This window comes from Notolabrus celidotus, chromosome 9 (assembly GCF_009762535.1).
Source record: "Notolabrus celidotus isolate fNotCel1 chromosome 9, fNotCel1.pri, whole genome shotgun sequence".
NCBI classification, from domain to species: Eukaryota; Metazoa; Chordata; class Actinopteri; order Labriformes; family Labridae; genus Notolabrus; species Notolabrus celidotus.
In genome coordinates this window covers 35,670,449-35,696,886 of record NC_048280.1, presented here as the reverse complement: position 1 = coordinate 35,696,886, position 26,438 = coordinate 35,670,449, and the positions used below count along the sequence as shown (strand labels likewise).

Sequence of the window (26,438 nt, the reverse complement as noted above, 5' to 3'; positions counted from 1 at the left end):
AAGAATGATAACATCTTATGTGTCCTCCAGTGTTTCCTCATTAAGATATCATGAGAGCGTTTCCTCAGTTCATTCAGCAACTTCTTTTTTATTTTTCATTTATTTATTTATTTTCATTGTTGTTATTATTACCATTACATATACTGTGTTCTTAACCTTAGGATTGTGGGGTGGGTTTGGAGTCGGGGCTTGGTTGGGATTAGGATGGAGGTCTTTTTATATTTATTTACATATATACACTACCATTCAAAGGTTTGGGGTCACCCAGACAGTTTCGTGTTTTTCATGAAAACTCACACTTTATTTATTAAATGAGTTACAAAATGAAAAGAAAATGTAGTCAAGACATTGAGAATGTTAGAAATGATGATTTTTAGTTGAAATAATAATTTTGTCCTTCAAACGTTGCTTTCATTAAAGAATGCTCCCTTTGCAGCAATTACATCATTGCAGACCTTTGGCATTCTAGCTGTTAATTTGTTGAGGGAATCTGAAGAAATTTCACCCCACGCTTCCTGAAGCACCTCCCACAAGTTGGATTGGCTTGATGGACACTTCTTGCGTACCATATGGTCAAGCTGCTCCCACAACAGCTCAATGGGGTTGAGATCTGGTGACTGCGCTGTCCACTCCATTACAGATAGAATACCAGCTGCCTGCTTCTTCCCTAAATATGTTCTCCAATCAAGCGCTGTCCACAGGGTATGGCATGGCGTTGCAAAATTGAGTATCCCAAAATCCCTTTTATCTTGTACAAATCTCCCACTTTACCAGCACCAAAGCAGCCCCAGACCATCACATGACCTCCACCATGCTTAACAGATGGCGTCAGACACTCTTCCAGCATCTTTTCACTTGTTCTGTATCTCACTAATCTTCTTCTGTGTGATCCAAACAACTGAAACTTTGATTCGTCTGTCCATAACACTTTTTTCCAATCTTCCTCTGTCTAATGTCTGTGTTCTTTTGCCCATATTAATCTTTTCCTTTTATTGGTCAGTCTCAGATATGGCCTTTTCTTTGCCACTCTGCCTAGAAGGCCAGCATCCCGGAGTCACCTCTTCACTGTAGACGTTGACACTGGCGTTTTGCGGGTACCATTTAATGAAGCTGCCAGTTCAGGACCTGTGAGGTGTCTATTTCTCAAACTAGAGACTCTACTGTACTTGTCTTCTTGTTCAGTTGTGCACCGGGGCCTCCCACTTCTCTTTCTACTCTGGTTAGAGCCTGTTTGTGCTGTTCTCTGAAGGGAGTAGTTCACATCGTTGTAGGAAATGTTCAGTTTCTTGGAAATTTCTCGCATGGAATATCCTTCATTTCTAAGAACAAGAATAGACTGTGGAGTTTCATATGAAAGTTCTCTTTTTCTGACCATTCTGAGAGTATAATCGAACCCACAAATGTGACGCTCCAGATACTCAACTAGCTCAAAGAAAGGCCAGTTTTACAGCTTCTCTAACCAGCAAAACCCTTTTCAGCTGTGCTAACGTAACTGCACATGGGTTTTCAAGATGTTTCTAATCATCCATTAGCTTTCTAAAGCGATTAGCAAACACAATATACCATTAGAACACTGGAGTGATGGTTGCTGGAAATGAGCCTCTATACACCTATGTAGATATTCCATTAAAAACCAGACGTTTGCAGCTAGAATAGTCATTTACCACATTAACAATGTATAGAGTGTATTTCTGATTCATTGAATGTTATCTTCATTGAAAAAAACAGTGCTTTTCTTTCAAAAATAAGGACATTTCTAAGTGACCCCAAACTTTTGAACGGTAGTGTATGTATATATCTTTCTTTTTTAAATTGATTCTATTTTAAGGTGTTTTTATGTACAGCACTTTTTGTTACAATGTCATTGTATGAAAAACGCTTTATAAGTCTGATTGATAAATGACAAACAAATGAATTCATTTCCCTGAAAGAGGCTGACATTCTAGATAAATCAGATCTGTTATTTTTCACGAGGTCTCTTTAAAACTGAGGAGTTCAATTTAAATTAGAGGTAAAAAGAAAAACAAAAAATGATTAAACTCTTAAATCAACAAACACTTTCTGAGGTGTTAAACTGAACTCCCAAACCTGGGGTGCTGGTCTAAGGGTCTAAGCATCCTACATGCAGAGGCTATAGTCCTCGTCGCAGAGGTCACCGGTTCGATTCCCGGCCACCACCATTTGCTGCATGTCTTCCCCACATTTCCTGTCCATCTACAGCTGTCAATAAAGGCAAAAACACCCAAAAATATAACTTAAAAAAAAAAGTCTCAGCAGATGTGTGTCTAACATGAGTCTGGTTCTGCTGGAGGTTTCTGCCTGTTAAAGGAAGTTTGTCCTCTCCGCTGTAACTTGCTAAATGCTGCAAAGTGCTCTGCTCATGGTGGATTAAGGTGGGGTCAGACTGAGTCTTATCCTGTCTTGATGTTGGGTCTCTGTTAATAATTTAAGATAGAGTGGTGTAGACCTGCTATTGATTGTATCCTATCAGTGCTGTTGTTATGAGTGTGTGCTGAAACAGTTTATTCTCTTTTGTATTACAGAACCACTCACATCAAAAACCAAGGTTCATCAATAAATAACACTGAAGGTAGTATCCAGTATTCCTGCATTCTTAACAATACATTCTCCCTACCAGTTTAACTTACAGTCTTAAATAATCCCACTTCATAACAAATGGATCATTTCATAAAGCAGTCATTTCAGTCCTGAATATAAATAAAGGTTTCATTTTTGAGTAATTAAAAAAAGTGTTTGCAGGGAATGCACCTGTCAGGGATTCATCTTTAAGAATGACCCAGGGAAAATAGAGTGACAGTGGTGAGACTCAACCTCCTTCAAAATAAATTGAGGCTGATGAAGTTTTTGGACCCCTGGTTGGGGCAGAAAAGAAAGAGTGATTATGGCAGATGGAGGGCACAACAGGCAGTCTGCTAGAAGAGCTGGCCTATTTAAACAGAAGTGATGACCTGCTGAATGGAGAACTAGCTTAAACCACCTACAGGACCCACTCTCTTCACACTCATCCAATCTTGCGGAGCCTGACCAGTGTTGCCAACTCCTCAGTGAGGAAAGTAGCTATTGGCTGTCCAAAAAGTCGCTAGAAGTCGCTAAATGACGTCATCACTTAATTTGCATAATTGTAATTGTAATGGACGCTGCAGGAGAGATGTGTAACATTGATGAAGAGACAAAAAGAGGTTAAAAAACACCCTAAATATGTTTAGAACTACACTTAGGAGCCTACAACAAGTCCAAGTCAAACATTACATTTTCAACCATGACATTTTCTACATGTTTATTATATACAGTCTACATCCATCCATCCATCCATCCATCTTCCTCCGCTTATCCGGGTCCGGGTCGCGGGGGCAGCAGCCTCAGCAAGGAAGCCCAGACACTCCTCTCCCCGGCCACTTCCACCAGCTCTTCTGGGAGGATACCGAGGCGCTCCCAGGCCAGCTGAGAGACATAGTCTCGCCAGTGTGTCCTGGTTCTTCCCCGTGGCCTCCTCCCAGTCGGACATGCCCGAAACACCTCCCCAGGGAGACGCCCGGGAGGCATCCTAACCAGCCACCTCATCTGGCTCCTCTCGATCCGGAGGAGCAGCGGCTCTACTTTGAGCCTCTCCCGGATGTCCGAGCTCCTGACCCTCTCTCTAAGGCTGAGCCCAGACACCCTGCGGAGAAAGCTCATTTCGGCCGCTTGTATTCGCGATCTCGTTCTTTCGGTCACTACCCACAACTCGTGATCACAGGTGAGGGTCGGAACGTAGATTGACCGGTAAATTGAGAGCTTTGCCTTCTGGCTCAGCTCTCTCTTCACCACGACAGACCGGTACAGCGCCCGCATCACTGCAGACGCCGCCCCGATCCGTCTGTCAATCTCCCGCTCTCTTTTCCCCTCACTCGTGAACAAGACCCCGAGATACTTAAACTCCTCCGCCTGGGGCAAAGACTCCCATCCGACCCGGAGAGGGCAGGCCACCCTTTTCCGACTGAGCACCATGGCCTCAGACTTGGAGGTGCTGATCCCCATCCCCGCTGCTTCACACTCAGCTGCAAACCGTCCCATCACGAGCTGGAGTCATACAGTCTACATTAACTATCTAAAAAGAGACAGTAGGCGGGATCAGCCAGCGGCGTCTTCGTACATGCGTGATACATTAACAGTCTGGATGCTGAGTGATGAACGCCTCCTGCTCTGAATGCAGCTAGGAGGGACTCACAGCAGCATCCACTGCTCGTTGAGTAAGAACGATACATGCTTTCACGTCAGCCTCCAAAAGTCTCCACGTCGCTAAGCTGGCAACACTGAGCCCGACTGTATCCTCAGGCCTGGGGAGAAGATTACAGGTGCTGTCACCAAAGAGATGAGGATGAATCATCCATTCTTACCAAGAATATTAGTTCCACTAATCCAAGGTTTCAGTGACAGTAAAACAAATGCTTGTAGGCGGCTGCACAGGATAACCACTGTCACGCAGTGCCTCCCTTTGTTAGTGTGTCTCAGCATGGAGATGATGGCACCCTCTCTTACCTTGTCCTGTGGTCTTAAAGTTGAACGAATGAAAACCCCCGGCCAGTGCTGAGGAGTCGATGACGTCCACGCCATACTCGCTGTGGTTCTTCTTGTAGAGCATGACTGCGACTATGAGGATGGCCACGGCAAAGATTCCAGCTCCCAGACCTGAGTACAGAGCTGCATCGATGGAGCTGTCCACACCTGAAGCACATGAGACACATGGAAGAGCTACAGTCTAGAAGATGGTACTGAAATAATGAGTGCCTCAAATTAAAGCTTAGGTGGGGCAAGGATTAAACTCCAGTCACTGATAGATGTTGAATAAGAAGGGTGTTTTCTTTTGGATTTAGCCTCTTGGACATTTGGACATTGTATTTAAATCTTTATTTTTCTGTACATGGGTACTCCACTTTTCCTCCTGTGACAACTTGCCCATCAAGGTTGTTATTCATGACAAACACATACAGAGGCTATAGTCCATGTTGCAGCGGTCGCAGGTTCGACTCCCGGCCTGGAACATTTGTGCATGCACCAACCACACATGCAGCCTGTCACAGGAATGCATCACTTTAATCTTTATAGATCAGACCAGGGGTGTCAAACATGTGGCCCGCGGGCCAAAACCGGCCCAATCCGGAATGACTTTGCAAAGTGAAAAAACTACAGAGAAGACATTAACTGCCATTTTTCAATAACAGTAACTACTATTTCAAATTTGTCCTCTGGGGTTTGCATAAAATCATTGTGCTGCGGGGGGTCCATAATAGTCATCTTTACCTTCTTCATTATTATAATCTCTCTGTTCTTCTGCAGTAAACATTACACTCTGTGTCAGGTGAATGGGTAACCTGTGTGTTTGGAGTGTTCGCAGCAGGTTTCAGGGCTTTAAGAGTAAAATATTTGGCCCCAATATGAGACTCATCATGGCAATAAATACAACAGCTGTTTTTGTAGAAAGATAATTCATTAAATGTGAACATTTTCAGAATTTACTTCTACTTTTTTGCACTGAAACAAAGGGAAACATTAAGAGTAGGGATGCTCCGATCAGATTTTATGCTGCCGATTCCGATACCGATCAGTCATGAGTGCCGATCACTGCCGATCACTGATACCGATCACATGGATTTTCTGTACATTTTTCAATTTAGTTCTGGTGAGTGCTACATCATCTGGGAAAAAAGGAACCATAAAATCACCTTAATTTAGAAAAAAAGGTCTTTTTACTAAACTTCTTCCAGAGAAAAAATACAAAAAAAAAACTTGCAAGCACAATGCAGCAACTATTCAGTCAAAAGGACAACTGAGAGACACTTAAATGTACGTGCTATCAGTAACCCAATCTTTAACAGATTGGAAACATTAAGGCTCTCAACAGGCTGAATAGTGCAGAAAGTCCAATAAATAAAAGACAATATGTCTCACAAGTTTGTCTTTCTGAATATGCCATGTTTGAAACTCATGAAACTTACAGAGAACGAGATTCCTTCTTTAGGGAGACGTTCGATGTGAGAGTACAGTCTGGTGGAGCTCTGGCAGCGCTACGTCTCTATGAATTATTTACGTCCCGGTGGCACGTAGCGGGTCTCCAAGTGAGAGAGCAGTCGGCGGAACCCGGTGTCTTCCACCACTGAGAAAGGCTCATCTAGCCCGATGAATTCAATTATTTTTGGGGTTATTTGCTCACAGCCTTCTGACTGTCACGCTCATACAGGCGAGTGTAGCCACTGTGGGCTGTGTTAGCTGCCGTCTGACTGATGCTGCTCCGGCTGTCTTCTTTTCATTCACTGCCATGAGCCTCAAAACCTCACCATACTCCACCAAGTGTTTGTTCTTTAAATGTCTTATTAAATTGGTTGTGTTGAAGCTTGTTAACGTGCTTCCCCTGCGAGGTATTTTTTCGTAGCATGTGTTGCAGGATGCAAACTTTACATCACTCTCAGACTGTATAAAAGTTCCACACGGCAGACATGTTTGTTGTGGTTTGCCGCTGCGCGCCTGCGCAGTGTGAAGGAAAGGGGGAGGGGGCACATTACACACAGGTCCTCTTCAGGCTGCAGGCTGCAAAGTATGAGCCACTGGTGATGGTTTTTTGTGATTGGCAATGAAAGGCATTGATCGGCAAACACCGATCATGTACTTTTTCACAGAAATCGTCCGATTATGATCGGTGGCCGATCGATCGGAGCATCCCTAATTGAGAGTTGTTGTTACTTATAGGTCATTATGTTATGATTTTACTGGTCCGGCCCACTTCAGATCAACTTAGGCTGTATGTGGCCCCTGAACTGAAATGAGTTTGACGCCCCTGGATTAGACGCACCGCGGGGGAAACTTGAATTTTGAATGTCCGACGGTCCGCCACTAAAGTTTTCGTCTTGTTAACAAAATCAAAACATAATTTGGTCAGAGTTTTTATTATCAGTGATGCAGTTTAGCTCCTCATAGTCTCGTCTTCATCATTAAAAAATGGGTCCTTTACGAACATTTAGCGTCATAATTTCGTTAATAAAATGAATACTGGCACCAACTGGATGTGATGTTTCCTGGGATTCTGACTGTATCTATTATCTACTGTAGTACTAGATACATTTAGAAAGTAGCATTCCTATTAATGGGAACACATTTAAGCTTAGAATGAAGCATGCAGAGATTACTCAATTTATTAAAATGTTTGTTTTCCAGCAAATTTCAAGAGTTGAGTTTAAATAAGCTGCAGCTGAGTGATTCCTGTTTAAATTAACTTGTATTGTAATTTGATAAATGTTAAAGCCATTTCACCTAAAACTTCAATATCATTCAGAAGAAATGTTTTCTCTTCTTACTCCTGGATAGATTCATTATGACATAACTTGAAGAGCACACAGAAGCCATGAGAGTGTTAGTGCTCTGATTTTAAATATGATCTGCCATGTTATTACAGTATATAAAGTATGTGATGGTGTATATAAAAGTAGGATGAATATGACCGTGGTGATTTTGGCAGAAGGAGAATAAGTCTTACTCTGGGTACAGAGCCCATCTGAGCAGTCCTCAGGGGCCTGGCTGTTCCCTTCACACATCCTGCCACTGTGCCTGGGTGCTGGAGAACTGCACTCCCTGCTCCGCTGCCTCCTGCACTGGCTGCTGCAGACTGTCCACTCGCTCCACTCCTCCCAGCCTCCATCAACTGGAACATTAACATACGTATAATGTGGACAAAGACATCAATCCATAAGTTCCATGTGAAAGAAAAGAAGAAATCCATCCATACATTAACCTGTAAAGAGCTCATCTCTACTGTCACTGGGCACTTTGTTGTTTTAGTTTCTGTCACCTGCTCACATAGCAAACGTCACGCCATCCGCTTATATCATGAATAACGTCTTTTTGTCTTTTGTCTGATGGTAACACGACACATTGTTGGATAGCTACGTGCCATTTTGGGTAGAGCTTCTGATCCTCCACAGCCACCGTCGCTTAGAGGTGCATTTCGACTTTTAGCCCCCAGAACTACTTTACCCTGAACTAAAAGGTTCCTGTGCCCCCATTGATGTCTGCGTTTCATTCTAAAGTCTGAACACTAGATGTCGCTAATATCCCCATTTCCACACACTGCACCTTTAAGTTTTCCTGAGGCTGTTCTTCTAAATTACAAACTTTACATTCAAGAGGAACTGACCTGGGCAGAGCGCGTTGCAGGTGATCTTCTGTACAGACATGCCTTCGCAGAAAGCCCCACCATTGAGAGGCGCTGGGTTCGTACAAGTTCGAGAGCGCTTCTGGACACCCCGCCCACATGGCACATTACAGGCCGACCACTCGGTCCACAGGGACCAGCCGCCGTTCACTGAAGAGAGTCCAGAAGAGAGAGAGAGAGAACAAGAGAGGACAGAAAGAGTGAAAAACAACACATATCACCAACACAAGCTTGTGTTTTTAATTATCATGGAGGCTCCAAGGTACTGCAAGACAACAATGTATAACCAAGAGCAGACTGAGCAACGTGTGGAATGGATGTACTGCTCTCTCTTTCTTAACTGTTAGCTGTAGCTTGCTCTTGAACTGAGGTAAACAGAGCTGTGCAATAAAGGAGCTATTAAACCCTCTGGCCATTTCTAAAGGCAGCACTGACTCATACTGGTTCCCAAAGTCAACCATTCAGCTTTACAAGGCGTTTACCCCTGAACTACATGCGTTTCGACCGGTGGACCCAGGGTCTAAATTTAGTTCAGGGGTTGATAATCTCCCCCCTAAAAAGCCCCTGCCAGGGGGGTAGTACTTTTCAAAGGTCCTGGGACTTTCGGGGGGCAGGGCCTGCAATGCTGAACCTGTCTGATTGGTAGATTAACCACAGTGTTTTTATTCCGCCCTCCGTCCACAATAACATCACACACATCTGTGATTCACTTGATTTCTCTTTCTTTCATCAGTTTTTATTTGTTCTATCTTTTTTGTATGTGTGTGTACTTTTCAAAAGAAGAAGCTGTGATTCTCTTGATTTAGCAGCTTGTAACAGTAGTCTTCTCTCAGCCCACCGTGAATGCGTCTCTCCTCCCGGTGTTACGGTTTTAAAAGTGACCCTGTAAACTGGAGACCTTCAGCTGAACGTGTCAGTGTTTGTGGAGTTTACACAGCTGTTGAAACACAGAGGGAGTTCCTGGGAATGCAAACTAGTTTAGTTTTTATTAAGATTTCAAAATATCCTCATCAGATATTTAATGATGGTCTAAAGACGTTTATGAGGGATGCATCCGGCTGAAAGTCTCCAGTTAACAGGGTCACTGTTTAAACCAAAACACCAGCCGATCTCTGCCACGGCTTTTTGAGTTGAAAAGGATTTTAAAGCCGTGTTGAAACGTCTTTGCTACTCGCGCTTATCTCCTCTCACGTGTTGATTCAGTGAATCCATCTGTGATGAAATATAGCACCATCTAAAACAGCGCCAGCTGAGTCTCTTCATGCTAACAGGCTAACTGTTGTGTTGATCATAATGATACCTGCCTGTCCGTCTGCTTCTATGGTGTCATCTGTGATGAATGGCATTCCTCTTTGTTTTACTGCCCTCTACTGGCCTGGTGGTGTAGTGCCTGTACTTTTCTTTTCCTCCATACGTCACTGGCCTGATTTGCACAATCTACCGGGTACTTCAGCCCGCGGTCGAAACGCAGACAACAATGGGGGCACAGGAACCTTTTAGTTCAGGGGAAAGTAGTTCTGGGGGCTAAAAGACCCCAGAACTCTTGGTCCAAATGCACCTCTACACTCCTTTCATGAACAAGATCACTTGTCTAGGGGAACAAGAAGCCAAACAGATGTATCTGAAGTGCAGTGTGAACAGTGTCTCAGCAGATGGTTAGACACTGTAGGAGGTAATGAGAGGAGCTTTAAGGACAGCTCACCAAAGACTGTCACAGTAGCTGTGGCACTGCGCCTCTTAGCCACAACATTGCTGGCCAGACAGGTGTAGTTGCCTGAGTCGGAGAGTCGGGCCTTGTTGATGATGAGGTTTTCGTCTTCACGAGTGTTGATATTGTCGTCAGCAAGAGAATCTAACAGCTCTTCATTTTTGAGCCATTCCACCTGTTAAAGAGAGGAGATAAAAGACACATGGAGATTTTAAACCATGGAAACATAATCACAGCTGGATCAGGTCTGCACATGTGGTCTTGGTTAATGCTAACATGAGCACAGTTATCCAGGCAGGTTGTCTGATAACCTGCCTGGATAACTCACACATTCCACCTGTTAAATAGCCTGTTAATAATTAATTAAACCTGTTAATAGCCATTCCACCTGTTAAAGAGAGGAGATAAAAGACACTCACTTTGGAGCCAGTGTCTTTATTTATAATTGTTTAGCCCTGACGTTCACAATATCTATCAATCCGTCAGAGGACGGTGGGCTGAAGGTAAAAGAGAGAGAAGTAACACTTACTCTAAGGACATGCACATCACCTGGAGGAGTATTCCGAGTATTCACCTTACCTCTGCAGCAGGCACTCCCTCTGGAGGGCGACAGTGCAAAACGATCATGCCGTTGATGGGCACCTCTCTTCCCTTGGGGTCCTGCTCAAAGTTTTTTCTCAGGTCTGTGTAGGAACATAAGAGGCAGGTGTCAGGTATGAGTTGTTAAGGTCAGTTTATCCTGCACTCTATGATCTCTTGACACAGTTAATTGGAAGGAACAGTAGCTGGGGGAAGTTTGAAAGGATTGCTCTGATCAACGTGGGAATTCTTGTGTGTACAAATGTAACAAACTCTGTTCAGTCTTTCTCTAAAAGTGTCCTTGATAGGCCGTCAAACTCTGCACTGGCTCCTTGTTCTTCTTTTAGATTTAAAAGTTCTTTACTTGATTTTTAACAGCCTTGCTCCTCCACACATCACAGATCTCCTGTCATTATGTTCCAGCTTGATCACTGAGGTCCTCAAATACTATCTTTTAAATGTTCCTCGTGTCCCTCACAAACTGAGAGAGCTTTCTGTTCTTATGTCCCTGAACTCTCTGCCTCTGGACATGTTTTTAAAGGAAACTTAAGACTTACCTTTTTAATCTGGCGTTAAACCTGCATTATTACTATTCTTATCAGTATCATCGTTATTACCTTCAGTAATTATTTTATTTTATATTGTATCCTATCCAGGGTGTGATTTGTGAAAAAAACAGAGGGGGGGGATATCTCCAAAAAAATGTCACAAATTTTGTTAAGCTTGCAAACAAAAATAATGAATATTCCTTTTTCTGAAACAACCTTTATCCAACACATTAAAATGTAGCCATTATGTATTTCAATTAGTGAATGTATTCACATAAGTAATCAGTTATCACAAAATTACAATAGATGTCAAAACATAGAAATTTGCACCCTGACTTTAAAGGTGACATATCATGCAAAATGGACTTTTTAATGGTTCTCTACCTGAAATATGTTTCCCTGGCATGTCTACAAACCCCCCGAGAATGAAAAAAATCCATTCTGCCCCTGTTCTGATTTCTCCACCTTTCTGTAAATGTGTGTGAAACGAGCCGTTTCAGACTTCAGTGTTTTTGTTACGTAACAACAATATCCGGTCTGTCACGGAGTCAGAGCTCGGAGCTTGTTCAGCCCATAGACTGTATAAAATAATACTGAATCCCTCCTCTGTTTTTCATTACCTGCACAAATGTGTGCTAACAAGGAGCTTAGGAGGGAGGCATGCTAGTTGTAGGCTGTCTTAATAAACACAAAGGTCGGTTTTACTCCCCACGTCTGCAGATTTGAAGATCTAGTGGATGATTTTTATTTATCAATGATAAGTGCTAGCGCTAGTTAGCATAGCCACATAGCTACATGTTCGTAGCTGTAGCTGTTTACCAAGACACACGTCGACATACTGACAAATAAAGCAACAAGAAACACTAAATCTGTGACCAATCCTTCAGAAAGGTCCTGCTGCCTTTCTGGCAGAGGTCGGTTTTACTCCCCACGTCTGCAGGTTTGAAGATCTAGTGGATGATTTTTATTTGTCATGGAAAAGTGCTAGCGCTAGTTAGCATAGCCACATAGCTACATGTTCGTAGCTGTGTACCAAGACACACGTCAACATACTGATAAATAAAACAACAAGAAACACTAAATCTGTGACCAATCCTTCAGAAAGGTCCTGCTGCAGGCGCCTCTGATCAGATTCAGAGGGTTGAAGTAACACGGGTCTGTGAGCAGCCGTGTATATTCAGCCAACATGTAAACATTAGATCAACGTGCTGGAGAGCCGAGGGCACATCCACTTCCTGAGGGGACGTGGTCAGAGAGAAAACAGACTGTTCTGAGGAGGGCTGAAGAAGAGAGTTTTTCAGGCAGACCAAAATCTGATTTCAAAGTGTTTTTTTGAGCATAAACTTTAAAGACATGTTTTGGGGACCTCTTAGACCAATATATATTGATGAAAAAAGCGTGATATGTCACCTTTAACCCAAGTAATAATGTAATGGAACAATTTCCACCTGTATTGGATTCATATTTGACCAGGAGGAGTCTTTCTGTGTGGAGTTTGCATGTTCTCCCTGTGCATGCGTGGGTTCTCTCCAGGTACTCCGGCTTCCTCCCAGAGTCCAAAAACATGCACTCCAGGTTAATTAGTGACACTAAATTGCCCTTAGGTGTGAGTGTGTGTGTGAATGGTTGTCTGTCTTTCCATGTTTCCCCTGTGATTGGTTGGCGACCTGTCCAGGGTGTAACCTGCCTAGCGCCCAAAGTCAGCTGGGATAGGCTCCAGCTCCCGGTGACCCAAAACTGGATACGCGGTCAAGATAATGGATGGGTGGTCTACAAACACAATTGCACACCAACAAGGCTGATAAATCAAAATAAGCAAATGAGTGTTTCTGTATCAGTGAAATATCAAGATGAATGGAACACCAGCATCAACACATTATATAAGAGGGTTCAAGGTTCAAGGTTCAAGGGCCTGAATTCAAACCCTGATATTTGAACTGTCACAAATATGAGCAGTTTAAATACAAAGAGTTGACTTGTATTGGGTGTAAAGAGTTACTAGCCCTTTGAGAAGAACACAGACCCAGAAGCTGGCGTGAGTTGAACCTTGACATTTAGCTGCCATACAACATAAATCCTTGACTTCAATGATGCATTTAAACACATCTTATTGCAACACATTCACAACTACTACAACAACTTAATGCTGGCAAAAGCCAAATTTTATTTTGCAGTTAGCCACAGCTGTTGATGCTTAGGCTTATTGTCTTTGTTTTTTGTTCTATCTATTTTTCTTGAAAGGTTTACAGAACCAAGAGATGATTCTGTTCCTCTTGGTTTTCTCTGTATTGACCTTCTCCTTGGTTCCTGCCTGCTGCTCTTGTGCATGCAGCTCCAGCTGGGTCAGCTCTCTGCCGGGTTCTGTCGTTTCCCTCTTGATGGGGATGTTGAAGCTGTATGGGGTCTCGTCTCCTGGCTTTGTGTCAGGCGCAAAACTCACAGATGGCTTGAGATAGTTCATGATCTCTGAAGATATGAGACTGCAGGCTGACAAAGCAGCCTGAGCGTCCTCCATGAGGTCTTCTCTCTTCAGGCGGGTGTTCGGCAAAACATCTCTCAGTCTGGCTTTGATTGGCCGATGCAGTTTCTGGCTAATTTTGACTTCTTCTTTTGGGTCTTTGAGGCGGTTGAGGTGTTTAAGAAAGATTCGGTTCTTACTGTACTTCTTAGCCTCCTTTTGGAGCAGCATGTGGATGTGCTCCACCATCTCATCATCAAAGTCCTGGCTCCTCTGGCTCCTCGGTGTGCAGAAGTTTGGGGGTTTAAAGAGCTTCAACAGGACTTGTTTGATAGTGGATTTCTCCACCACAGCTCTGGTAGTCTGCAGATTTTGTTCTGCAGTTTGGTCATCATCAGTCATAAGCTGGTCAACAGACAGTTCAGGTAGTTGGATGTTTTGGGCTCCATCATCAGATTGTTCTTCTTCAGAGTCAGAGACTTGCTTGTGGTCCTCACTGCAAGGTTCTTGCTGCAGGCAGCAGGTATCATCTGCAGTTTTCTCCTCTTCAGAATCAACCTCAAAGTGCTTTTCATCCCCAGACTCAATGTCCTGGATGGACTGAACAGGCTCAATAAGAGGTCTCTGGTTCTCCAGGATCTCCTCGTCAGATGTTTTTGGGAATGCTCTCTGGAAGACCTTGATGCGTCTTATCCAGGGTCCATACTGCTCCAACATTTCCTCCTTGATGTTCTCAGGAAGAAACTGGGAGAACAGCAGGCCGTCTTCATCAAAGGGTATCTGTGGGGGAATCCACACGTCTTCAGACTGGTCCTTGTAGATTTGAAGGACAGACTCTATGATTTGGTCCGGGATGAAGCTCAGGAGGGCCGGGTCTTTGTTCAGCACTAGCTTCCTTATCCGGTTCGTTGTCCCAAACCTCTCCATGACGCTGCAGACAAGAAGCGCCACAGCTCTCCAAACCTCACAGGAAGGAGGAGGGAGGTCTTCGTCCACAGAGACACCAGGGTCTTTCCTCATGGTCTCCAGAGTTGTTGCACTCAAGTGGAGACAGAGTGTCAGCAGTTGTTGCTGGTCTAGATGAGCGCTAGTGTATCTTTCCAGAGGGTGCAGCTTCAGTAGCAGCTGGACCAGCAGATCCTCAACCAGGTCAGGGCTGACAGTGACCACAGCAGGGACAGAAATGCTGGAAACGTCTTCCACAGGGTAAGTGTTGAAGCTGTCGCCGGTTTGAGCCTCAGCTCTCTGCATACTGGAGTTCATCATCTCAACAAAGTGGATACCAGTGAAAGTTTGCAAGAAGCAAAAGTTCAAACAATCGAAAACAACGAGCAGACACGATCAAACAGTGACTTGCTTGTAGAGAGGGTTTGTGTGAAATGAGACATTTGAAAGTTTCTCCTGAAACAGATTTTTTTTTACTGTGACATCATAAAGTTACATTATTATGGAATGTGATGATATCACAGTTGCATTGAATTCAGGCAGCAGCCCTGTCCACTTTGCCTCTGTTTGTCTCTTTGATCTTTTCATGTATATCTTAAAGGCACTCCCAAAGCAAAGCTTGTCTCCTTAGTGATGAAAACATTACCTGTGTACCACACAATAGGTCTCTGTCCAGGATTTGAACCCTAAACTATATCACTGAGTGCACGCAGGTCCTGCCACCTCACCACAGGCCTGCCTGGCAGTGCATATCTAACTGAGATTTAGGTGTTTTCATTGAAACATTTTTAAAAACACATGTTAGACAGTGTGAAAAAAATGTTTCTCACATTGAAAGCCTCGGTCCAGGATGTGAACCAAGAATTATCTTGTTGAAGATTGTCAGTGCTAACCACCACACAATTGACATGAATGTAATGATCAGAGTTCTTTCTCCAAACTAATCAGAAAGACTACCATCCTGTAACTGTTCCTAAAGTCATCAGATTACATGTTATCAGAGTACTCCCACAAAAGCATTCAGATTACATCTAATCAGAGTACTTTTCCCATTGTATGATGAAAACTTAAGTAACTTGTAGGAAAGGTGGGGTAGTATCCTCTCTCTATCCTTTATAAATATATACTCGGGGTGCAACAATACATGTATCTGTATCAAACCGTTGGATACAGTGGTCACAGTTTGGTACGCCCTATGAACTGAACAATACACAATTCTATATTCATTTAATCAACTTCTGACGAGGCGCTCTGTGCTGAAAGTTCAGCGGACTGGGTGATGTGGTTTTAAAGTGTGTATATGCATTACTTGTGGTCTTACACTGCATGCTGTGTAAGACTAAATTATATTCATATGATGTTAATAATTGTATCAATCTTAGAATAATGAACTTAAAGTATCTAACATTAGTTATAACATTTAGAATTAAATTATCAACTTTAGAACACACAACCCTAAACTGTTCTAACAAGTGCCATGCCAGTGTAAGATGAGATTTCTCACCAAATAGTCCTTATTTCATTCTAATTTTATTTGTATCATTGAGTTCTTTAGTGAAGTTCAAAATAAGTATATTTCATATATTGCACTGCCTCTTTAAGGTTGCTCAGGGTGACATGGTTTTGAGTTGAAGTGAAGGTGTCACATGAGTTCGATGTGCTGTTGTCCTACGTTGATGAAGGGTCATTAAAGGCATCACGACACACAGTAGAAGTTGTCACGTGGTCTTTCTTCCTCACAGCCCTCAAGTGTGATTTAATGAAGTTTCTAGTTAACGCTGTTGAAGTTGAACAGTTCTGAAGAGATACTTCAACAAGTTACGGTGTTACACTCATTTTATCATTCAACTTTTTCTCAGTTTTAGCCATCCTCCCGTTAATGAAAGCTGGATCAATGCGCGTTCCTCTCTCCATCGATCAGAGCGGGCTGGCTCGACACAACCTCCTACCACCAAGCTTTGGCAGCAGGGAGGAGGGCGGAGGCATAGGTACAATAATAACCATAATGTACAATATCATTGCTATGCCGATGACTCCCAGATATATGTCCCCTTACGTTCCCGTAACAACAACAACTTAAATCAACTCACCACTTGCCTCTCTGATATCAATAGCTGGACATCTCAAAATTTTCTGAAACTCAATGAAGACAAAACTGAAGTTATCCTTTTCTCCACATCAAACCCTACCAATGACATACGCAGCCATCTTGGATCCCTCTCACTTAATATCACGCCCACTGCAAGAAACCTAGGTGTGTTATTTGACTCCGAGCTCTGTTTTGATGCCCGGGTTAAAAAGGTTGTGCAGATTTGTTTTTTCCACCTGAAAATCATTTCCAAAATCAAATCTTTCTTATCATTTCACAACTTACACAAGGTTGTTCATGCCTTTATCCTGTCAAGACTAGATTTTTGCAATGTCCTTTATTCCGGTTTATCTCATACTTCTGTTCATCGCCTTCAATTAACTCAAAATGCAGCTGCCCGATTAATCACTGGTTCACGAAAATCCGATCACATAACTCCAATTCTGGCTTCCTTACACTGGCTTCCTATTAAAATCCGACTCGATTTCAAAATACTACTACTCACTTACAAAGCTCTACACAATCAGGCTCCCCAGTACATCACAGACCTTCTCACTCGGTACAAGCCTCCCCGCCCTCTCAGATCAGCCGACATGGGCTTATTGGTTACACCTAGTGCCCGTTTAAAATCCAAGGGGTTTCGGGCTTTTTCAGTCCGGGCTCCCAAACTATGGAACGACCTACCATCTGAAATAAGGCGTGCTACTTCTGTTCTTAATTTTAAATCACTTCTTAAAACTTTCTTTTTCAAAAAGGCCTTCATAACTTGCTAACATGTTATTATGTATGTGTGTGTGTGTGTGTGTGTGTGTGTGTATGTATGTGTGTATATGTATGTGCATGTGTGTACATATGTATATGTATATGTGTATGAAAAAGGGTTGGGATTATATTTATTATTATTATTATTGTTTACTTTCTGTGAAGCACTTTGTAACTCTGTTTAGAAAAGTGCTATATAAATAAAGTTTATTATTATTATTATTATTATTATTATTATTATTATTATTATTATTATTGTTATAGGTGAACATAAAGCTGCATCTTCCACCTGTGGAATCTCCAGAGATGCTGCCAGCTGGATGTCGTTATCCCTCACATTATCTGTTCTTGACTTTTTCAGTTCAATTTTTGCTGAAAAAAATGAGGAAATGCTTTGTTGCCGTTTCATGTCAGTAGACTTCTCGCATTACGTTGCTAGTAAACTTAAAACGTAGCCTAAACTATATTGTTTATATTTATATTTGTTCATCGTTATTACCTTCAGTAATTATTTTATTTTATATTGTATCCAATGCAGGGTGTGATTTGTGAAAAAAACAGAGGGGGGGGATATCTCCCAAAAAATGTCACAAATTTTGTTAAGCTTGCAAAAAAAAAAAAAAGAATATTCCTTTTTCTGAAACATCCTCTCTCCAACACATTAAAATGTAGCCATTATGTATTTCAATTAGTTAATGTATTCACATAAGTAATCAGTTATCACAAAATTACAATAGATGTCAAAACATAGAAATTTGCACCCTGACTTTAAAGGTGACATATCATGCAAAATGGACTTTTTAATGGTTCTCTACCTGAAATATGTTTCCCTGGCATGTCTACAAACCCCCCGAGAATGAAAAAAATCCATTCTGCCCCTGTTCTGATTTCTCCACCTTTCTGTAAATGTGTGTGAAACGAGCCGTTTCAGACTTCAGTGTTTTTGTTACGTAACAACAATATCCGGTCTGTCACGGAGTCAGAGCTCGGAGCTTGTTCAGCCCATAGACTGTATAAAATAATACTGAATCCCTCCTCTGTTTTTCATTCCCTGCACACGTGTGCTAACAAGGAGCTTAGGAGGGAGGCATGCTAGTTGTAGGCTGTCTTAATAAACACAAAGGTCGGTTTTACTCCCCACGTCTGCAGATTTGAAGATCTAGTGGATGATTTTTATTTATCATGGATAAGTGCTAGCGCTAGTTAGCATAGCCACATAGCTACATGTTCGTAGCTGTAGCTGTGTACCAAGGCACACGTCTACATACTGACAAATAAAACAACAAGAAACACAGAATCTGTGACAAATCCTTCAGAAAGGTCCTGCTGCCTTTCTGGTAGAGGTCGGTTTTACTCCCCACGTCTGCAGATTTGAAGCTCTAGTGGATGATTTTTATTTACCATGGATAAGTGCTAGCGCTAGTTAGCATAGCCACATAGCTACATGTTCGTAGCTGTGTACCAAGACACACGTGGACATACTGATAAATAAAACAACAAGAAACACTAAATCTATGACCAATCCTTCAGAAAGGTCCTGCTACAGGCGCCTCTCCGTCAGGATCAGATTCTGGATCAGATTCAGAGGGTTGAAGTAACGGGGGTCTGTGAGCAGCCGTGTATATTCAGCCAACATGTAAACATTAGATCAACGTGCTGGAGAGCCGAGGGCACATCCACTTCCTGAGGGGGCGTGGTCAGAGAGAAAACAGACTGTTCTGAGGAGGACTGAAGAAGAGGGTTTTTCAGGCAGACCAAAATCTGATTTCAAAGTGTTTTTTTGAGCATAAACTTTAAAGACATGTTTTGGGGACCTCTTAGACCAATATATATTGATGAAAAAAGCGTGATATGTCACCTTTAACCCAAGTAATAATGTAATGGAACAATTTCCACCTGTATTGGATTCATATTTGACCAGGAGGAGTCTTTCTGTGTGGAGTTTGCATGTTCTCCCTGTGCATGCGTGGGTTCTCTCCAGGTACTCCGGCTTCCTCCCAGAGTCCAAAAACATGCACTCCAGGCTAATTAGTGACACTAAATTGCCCTTAGGTGTGAGTGTGTGTGTGAATGGTTGTCTGTCTTTCCATGTTTCCCCTGTGATTGGTTGGCGACCTGTCCAGGGTGTAACCTGCCTTGCGCCCAAAGTCAGCTGGGATAGGCTCCAGCTCCCGGTGACCCAAAACGGGATACGCGGTCAAGATAATGGATGGGTGGTCTACAAACACAATTGCACACCAGCAAGGCTAATAAATCAAAATAAGTAAATGAGTGTTACTGTATCAGTGAAATACCAAGATGAACGGAACACCCACATCAACACATTATATAAGAAGGTTCAAGGTTCAAGGGCCTGAATTCAAACCCTGATATTTTAACTGTCACAAATATGAGCAGTTTAAACACAAAGAGTTGACTTGTATTGGGTGTAAAGAGTTACTAGCCCTTTGAGAAGAACACAGACCCAGAAGCTGGTGTGAGTTGGACCTTGACATTTAGCTGCCATACAACATAAATCCTTGACTTCAATGATGCATTTAAACACATCTTATTGCAACACATTCACAACTACTACAACAACTTAATGTTGGCAAAAGCCAAATTTTATTTTGCAGTGAGCCCCAGCTGTTGATGCTTGGGCTTATTGTCTTTGTTTTTTGTTCTATCTATTTTTCTTGAAAGGTTTACAGAACCAAGAGATGATTCTGTTCCTCTTGGTTTCCTCTGTATGGACCTTCTCTCTGGTTCCTGCCTGCTGCTCTTGTGCATGCAGCTCCAGCTGGGTCAGCTCTCTGCCTGGTTCTGTCGTTTCCCTCTTGATGGGGATGTTGAAGCTGTATGGGGTCTCGTCTCCTGGCTTTGTGTCAGGCGCAAAACTCACAGATGGCTTGAGATAGTTCATGATCTCTGAAGATATGAGACTGCAGGCTGACAAAGCAGCCTGAGCGTCCTCCATGAGGTCTTCTCTCTTCAGGCGGGTGTTCGGCAAAACATCTCTCAGTCTGGCTTTGATTGGCCGATGCAGTTTCCGGCTAATTTTGACTTCTTCTTTTGGGTCTTTGAGGCGGTTGAGGTGTTTAAGAAAGATTCGGTTCTTCTCGTACTTCTTAGCCTCCTTTTGGAGCAACATGTGGATGTGCTCCACCATCTCATCATCAAAGTCCTGGCTCCTCTGGCTCCTCGGTGTGCAGAAGTTTGGGGGTTTAAAGAGCTTCAACAGGACTTGTTTGATAGTGGATTTCTCCACCACAGCTCTGTTAGTCTGCAGATTTTGTTCTGAAGTTTGCTCATCATCAGTCATAAGCTGGTCAACAGACAGTTCAGGTAGTTGGATGTTTTGGGCTCCATCATCAGATTGTTCTTCTTCAGAGTCAGAGACTTGTTTGTGGTCCTCACTGCAAGGTTCTTGCGGCAGGCAGCAGGTATCATCTGCAGTTTTCTCCTCTTCAGAATCAACCACAAAGTCCTTTTCATCCCCAGACTCAATGTCCTGGATGGACTGAACAGGCTCAATAAGAGGTCTCTGGTTCTCCAGGATCTCCTCGTCAGAAGTTTTTGGGAACGCTCTCTGGAAGACCTTGATGCGTCTTATCCAGGGTCCATACTGCTCCAACATTTCCTCCTTGATGTTCTCAGGAAGAAACTGGGAGAACAGCAGGCCGTCTTCATCAAAGGGTATCTGTGGGGGAATCCACACATCTTCAGACTGGTCCTTGTAGATTTGAAGGACAGACTCTATGATTTGGTCCGGGATGAAGCTCAGGAGGGCCGGGTCTTTGTTCAGCACTAGCTTCCTTATCCGGTTCGTTGTCCCAAACCTCTCCATGACGCTGCAGACGAGAAGCGCCACAGCTCTCCAAACCTCACAGGAAGGAGGAGGGAGGTCCTCGTCCACATAGACACCAGGGTCTTTCCTCAGGGTCTCCAGAGTTGTTGCACTCAAGTGGAGACAGTGTGTCAGCAGTTGTTGCTGGTCTAGATGAGCGCTAGTGTGGCTTTCCAGAGGGTGCAGCTTCAGTAGCAGCTGGACCAGCAGATCCTCAACCAGGTCAGTGCTGACAGTGACCACAGCAGGGGCAGAAATGCTGGAAACGTCTTCCACAGGGTAAGTGTTGAAGCTGTCGCCGGTTTGAGCCTCAGCTCTCTGCATACTGGAGTTCATCATCTCAACAAAGTGGATACCAGTGAAAGTTTGCAAGAAGCAAAAGTTCAAACACAATCGAAAACAACGAGCAGACACGATCAAACAGTGACTTGCTTGTAGAGAGGGTTTGTGTGAAATGAGACATTTGAAAGTTTCTCCTGAAACAGATTTTTTTTTACTGTGACATCATAAAGTTACATTATTATAGAATGTGATGATATCACAGTTGCATTGAATTCAGGCAGCAGCCCTGTCCACTTTGCCTCTGTTTGTCTCTTTGATCTTTTCATGTATATCTTAATGGCCCTCCCAAAGCAAAGCTTGTCTCCTTAGTGATGAAAACATTACCTGTGTACCACACAACAGGTCTCTGTCCAGGATTTGAACCCTAAACTATTACACTGAATGCACGCAGGTCCTGCCACCTCACCACAGGCCTGCCTGGCTGTGCATATCTAACTGAGATTTAGGTGTTTTCATTTTAACATTTTTAAAAGCACATGTTAGACAGTGTGAAAAAAATGTTTCTCACATTGAAAGCCTCGGTCCAGGATGTGAACCAAGAATGATCTTGTTGAAGATTGTCAGTGCTAACCACCACACAATTAACATGCCTGTAATGATCAGAGTTCTTTCTCCAAACTAATCAGAAAGACTACCATCCTGTAACTGTTCCTAAAGTCATCACATTACATGTTATCAGAGTACTCCCACAAAAGCATTCAGATTACATCTAATCAGAGTACTTTTCCCATTTTATGATGAAAACTTAAGTAACTTGTAGGAAAGGTGGGGTAGTATCCTCTCTCTGCTCTATATAAATATATACTAGGGGTGCAACAATACATGTATCTGTATCAAACCGTTGGATACAGTGGTCACAGTTTGGTACGCCCTATGAACTGAACAATATGCAATTCTATATTCATTTAATCAACTTCTGACGAGGCGCTCTGTGCTGAAAGTTCAGCGGACTGGGTGATGTGGTTTTAAAGTGTGTATATGCATTACTTGTGGTCTTACACTGCATGCTGTGTAAGTCTAAGTTATATTCATATGATGTTAATAATTGTATCAATCTTAGAATAATGAACTTAAAGTATCTAACATTAGTTATAACATTTAGAATTAAATTATCAACTTTAGAACATACAACCCTAAACTATTCTAACAAGTGCCATGCCAGTGTAAGATGAGATTTCTCACCAAATAGTCCTTTTTCATTCTAATTGTATTTGTATCATTGAGTTCTTTAGTGAAGTTCAAAATACATATATTTCATATATTGCACTGCCTCTTTAAGGTTACTCAGGGTGACATGGTTTTGAGTTGAAGTGAAGGTGTCACATGAGTTCGATGTGCTGTTGTCCTACGTTGATGAAGGGTCATTAAAGGCATCACGACACACAGTAGTAGTTGTCACGTGGTCTTTCTTCCTCACAGCCTTCAAGTGTGATTTAATGAAGTTTCTAGTTAACCCTGTTGAAGTTGAACAGTTCTGAAGAGATACTTAAACAAGTTACGGTGTTACACTCATTTTATCATTCAACTTTTTCTCAGTTTTAGCCATCCTCCCGTTAATGAAAGCTGGATCAATGCGCGTTCCTCTCTTCATCGATCAGAGCGGGCTGCCTTGACACAACCTCCTACCACCAAGCTTTGGCAGCAGGGAGGAGGGCGGAGGCATAGGTACAATAATAACCATAATGTACAATATCATTGCTATGCCGATGACTCCCAGATATATGTCCCCTTACGTTCCCGTAACAACAACAACTTAAATCAACTCACCACCTGCCTCTCTGATATCAATAGCTGGACATCTCAAAATGTTCTAAAACTCAATGAAGACAAAACTGAAGTTATCCTTTTCTCCACATCAAACCCTACCAATGAAATACGCAGCCATCTTGGATCCCTCTCACTTAATATCACGCCCACTGCAAGAAACCTAGGTGTGTTATTTGACTCCGAGCTCTGTTTTGATGCCCGGGTTAAAAAGGTTGTGCAGATTTGTTTTTTCCACCTGAAAATCATTTCCAAAATCAAATTTTTCTTATCATTTCACGACTTACAGAAGGTTGTTCATGCCTTTATCCTGTCAAGACTAGATTTTTGCAATGCCCTTTATTCTGGTTTATCTCACACTTCTGTTCATCGCCTTCAATTAACTCAAAATGCAGCTGCCCGATTAATCACTGGTTCACGAAAATCCGATCACATAACTCCAATTCTGGCTTCCTTACACTGGCTTCCTATTAAATTCCGAATCGATTTCAAAATACTACTACTCACTTACAAAGCTCTACACAATCAGGCTCCCCAGTACATCACAGACCTTCTCACTCGGTACAAGCCTCCCCGTCCTCTCAGATCAGCCGACATGGGCTTATTGGTTATACCTAGTGCCCATTTAAAATCCAAGGGGTTTCGGGCTTTTTCGGTCCGGGCTCCCAAACTATGGAACGACCTACCATCTGAAATAAGGCGTGCTACTTCTGTTCTTAATTTTAAATCACTTCTTAAAACTTTCTTTTTCAAAAAGGCCTTCATAACTTGCTAACATGTTATTATGTATGTATGTGTGTGTGTGTGTGTGTGTGTATGTATGTATGTGTGTATATGTATGTGCATGTGTGTACATATGTATATGTATATGTGTATATGTGTATGAAAAAGGGTTGGGATTATATTTATTATTATTATTATTATTGTTTACTTTCTGTGAAGCACTTTGTAACTCTGTTTAGAAAAGTGCTATATAAATAAAGTTTATTATTATATTATTATTATTATTATAGGTGAACATAAAGCTGCATCTTCCACCTGTGGAATCTCCAGAGATGCTGGCAGCTGGATGTTGTTATCCCTCACATTATCTGTTCTTGACTTTTTCAGTTCAATTTTTGCTGAAAAAAATTAGGAAATGCTTTGTTGCAGTTTCATGTCAGTAGACTTCTCGCATTACGTTGCTAGTAAACTTAAAACGTAGCCTAAACTATATTGTTTATATTTATATTTGTTCACTTAACAGGAGGCGGGTCGGTTGGCACCATCTGCTGGCGGTAGGAAATGCATTTCATATTACCAGAGGGGGGGATTAGATGTATCCCCCCCGGCAATAAAAACTGTACAACCAGAGGGGGGATGTAAAAATCAGAGGGGGGGAAATCCCCCCCCATCCCCCTCGGCAATTCGCACCCTGATCCTATCTTATTTTATGTTGTTTCATTATAATCTATCTTATTTAATGTAATTTCAATTTATTTCATCTTATTTTATCTTCTTTTATTTTAACCTTTTTTGTGTTTTTTTTATCTATTCTATTTAATTTATTTATTTTTATGTTTTTACTCTATTCTATATTATTTTGTAATTTTATCTGTTTTTTTTATTCCATTCTATCTTATTTTATGTTGTTTAATTTTTTTCTATTTTTTTTTTACTCTATTTTATTTCATTTCATTCTATCTGATATTTTGTTATTTTATTTTATCTAAGTTATTTTATGTTTTTTTTTCTATCCTACTTTATGTTATCTTATTTTTTCTGGTATTTATCCTATTTGATTTGATTGATTTTAATGTCATAATTTTATTTTATTTTCATTGTTTAGTGTTTGATTACCTGTTGCTGTTGTTTTCTGTCACTGTTCTTTTGTGGGCTGCATGCTTGAATGTATGAAAGTTGCTGAATGAATAAAGATGAGTTGCCTTGTATCATACATACAAAGAAAACCTGTGCCTTATCTTTTTTCATCCATATAGAGACTAAAATGTTTCATTCATTTGATGTTACTCTGAAACAAAAAGGCAAGTGAGTGTTTTGTAATGTCTTTGAAAGCACCAGAGCATCATGGTTAATGTGCTTTAGGTGCTGTTATGAACCATCAATACAGAAACTCTATGTATCTGTCAGGCTCACTTAAAGCACTTCCTGTGATCATGAGGAATCCCCTGTACAGATCTAAATACAGGTAAGAGCCTCTTTAACAGATGTTTGTTCAGCTGGCTGCATGAGGAGGGAGATTTAAAGCACATTGGTTACCGATCACTCAGGTGTCTCCATACTCACAGGAGATCCGGACGGTAGCCTTGCGACTCTTGGAGGTGCCCAGGTGGCTCCAGGCCACACACAGACACCAGTAGTCCTCAGGGCCGTGGAAATCCTCCACCTGCTGACGAGACACGTTGATCATGACCTCTCTAACCATCAGCCCTGGATCACAGAGAAGATCAGACAATCAGGATTCAGACTGTTAGGTTCAGGCCTTAGTTGTGGAGAACTGGCAGTGAGTTAAGGCTTTAGGATAGAAGAAGATATTGTCCAGAAGAAAGTTTGTCTGAGACTCATATACTGTACGTTCAGTATTTGTGGAAAACAAGTTTGTGAGAGAGGAAGAGTGAGACAGGACACACACACACACACACACACACACACACACACACAGATTGATGGAAAAAGAGAGACAAGTTCATTTCCTTCTCTAAAATGATGCTTTACCTTATACTGGACCGTCGGTAACACTTTATATTAACTACACACTTTTAAGCATTAATTAAGCATCAATTAAAACTTACCTCATCATCTGTAAAGCATTGTTCATACATTAATACTCATTTATATATCATGTACAAACACAGTTATAAATGTTTTATTATTCATGAATATGACTCTCTATAATGTGTTAACTAACTCTTTGTTCATACTTTATAAATGATGGATTCACCAATTACAAATGAGCTATTATGGTCATTATAATGAAGTTATAAACACATTTACAGGTTATGATTCTAACATTTAGTAAGGGTTAGTGAACACCTTATTACATAGCAAATTATGATTAATTAAGGTAGTCACAAAGGACTTATAAGCTGCTTGTTCATGGTTTTGTGAGCTGATCTAAAGTGAGGACTTTTTATGCTTTACAAAGAATTCATTAATGAGATTTAAGACCAGCAGCACCTTAAAACACAGAAGTCACATATATTGATTCAACAGA

General features: G+C 41.8%; 1 protein-coding gene across 1 annotated transcript in view; it reads right to left on the bottom strand.

Annotated features, from left to right (window-relative positions):
* The window catches only part of unc5db (unc-5 netrin receptor Db), a 49,057-nt gene that overhangs the window by 20,725 nt on the left and 1,894 nt on the right, over positions 1-26,438 (bottom strand). The window contains exons 3-8 of the mRNA XM_034691591.1: positions 25,511-25,654; positions 10,491-10,594; positions 9,906-10,086; positions 8,186-8,353; positions 7,529-7,693; positions 4,540-4,725 (exon numbers count right to left, since the gene is read on the bottom strand). Of these exons, the coding sequence (XP_034547482.1) occupies positions 4,540-4,725; positions 7,529-7,693; positions 8,186-8,353; positions 9,906-10,086; positions 10,491-10,594; positions 25,511-25,654 (948 nt within the window). The remainder of the gene's footprint in view (positions 1-4,539; positions 4,726-7,528; positions 7,694-8,185; positions 8,354-9,905; positions 10,087-10,490; positions 10,595-25,510; positions 25,655-26,438) is intronic.